Source organism: the organism of the source record quoted next (genome assembly GCF_019968955.1).
Source record: "MAG: Porospora cf. gigantea A chromosome Unknown PgA_NODE_11697_length_1104_cov_3931.6, whole genome shotgun sequence".
In the NCBI taxonomy this organism is placed as follows: Eukaryota; Apicomplexa; class Conoidasida; order Eugregarinorida; family Porosporidae; genus Porospora; species Porospora cf. gigantea A.
In genome coordinates this window covers 1-1,104 of record NW_027151313.1, presented here as the reverse complement: position 1 = coordinate 1,104, position 1,104 = coordinate 1, and the positions used below count along the sequence as shown (strand labels likewise).

The window sequence follows — 1,104 nt, the reverse complement described above, 5'->3', positions numbered from 1 at the left end:
CAGGTGCACTCCTTTTGTCGACGTTTTCCCCCAATCAGGGATCATTTCATCGAGTTGCCTGTCCACTTCATTGTTGGTAAATTTCTTGGTGTCGCCACGAGATAACCAATCTGAGATTACTAATGTCTCACTGTACTCGCATGCAAAATCATATTGTCCCAGTGTTAGTAACCAACGTCCTAGACGTCCCTCGTGTTTGTGCAATTGCTTTACAAGACCTAGTACCGCTTGATGGTCGGTGACATGCGTAAACCGCCGGCTGACGAGCCACTTTCGGTATCTCGCGATTGCATACAGCAATCCATAAAGCTCTTTCTGTGTGATTGGCCAATTACATTGACTCCCAGAAAATTTCTTGCTAAAAAAGACGAGTGGTTGCAGCTCTTTGCTGCCTGGTCTTTGCTGCCAGATGACGCCGGACGCTGCTACTTCACTGGCATCCGTCTCCACAATCATGTGGGCTTCCTCATCGTATGGGGTGAGAGCCGTCAACGTCGCCACTGCTTCCAGAAGTTTCTTGTGCGCCTTCTGGACGTCTTGCTGCGTCCCCATCGTATTCTTCTTCAGGGCATCGGTGAGCGGCAGGGTTAAATCAGCATATTTCGGAATAAATTCTCGAAACACTGCCGCCACCCCCAGTGCTCTCTGCAGGCCCAACTTGTCGTTTGGAGGCTCCATGGCCAACAATTTGCGCAGTCTCTCTGGATGGGGGCGTATTCGGTTATCCTTGATCTGGTAGCCTAGAAGGTTCACCTCTTGGGGAAAGAACGTGCACTTCTCGACCTGACAGGTGAGGTTCAGCTTCTCCATCTTGTGCAACAGCCTGTCCAGATTCGCTATAGTGGCCATCTCCGGATTCTTGGTTCTCTCTGCCGCTCCGAGCACTATGTCGTCAATGAAGCAGACTCTGCAGGGATCACTCCCTATGAGCTCTTCCGTAACTCTCTGCATCTCTGCTGATGCATTCTTGTACCCAAAGGGCATTCTTCTATAGCGGTACGTGCCTCTGACTGTGTGGAACGCGAAGAGCTCCGATGTTGCCTCATCTAGGGGCAACTGCCAGAACGCAGCCATCAGATCGAGCAGGATGACGGCCTTCCATCT

At 51.1% G+C, this 1,104-nt stretch overlaps 1 protein-coding gene across 2 annotated transcripts; it reads right to left on the bottom strand.

The window, feature by feature from the left end:
* Nucleotides 1–41: 41 nt before the first annotated feature.
* KVP18_001821 (uncharacterized protein) lies at nt 42–1,074 on the bottom strand (the record flags this gene model as incomplete). 2 transcript variants are annotated; one of them, XM_067952194.1, is given in 2 exon segments in its annotated part: nt 42–110; nt 121–1,074. In XM_067952194.1, the coding sequence occupies 2 exon segments, from the start codon at nt 1,072–1,074 to the stop codon at nt 42–44; spliced, it is 1,023 nt and encodes a 340-aa protein (XP_067813543.1).
* Nucleotides 1,075–1,104: the final 30 nt, after the last annotated feature.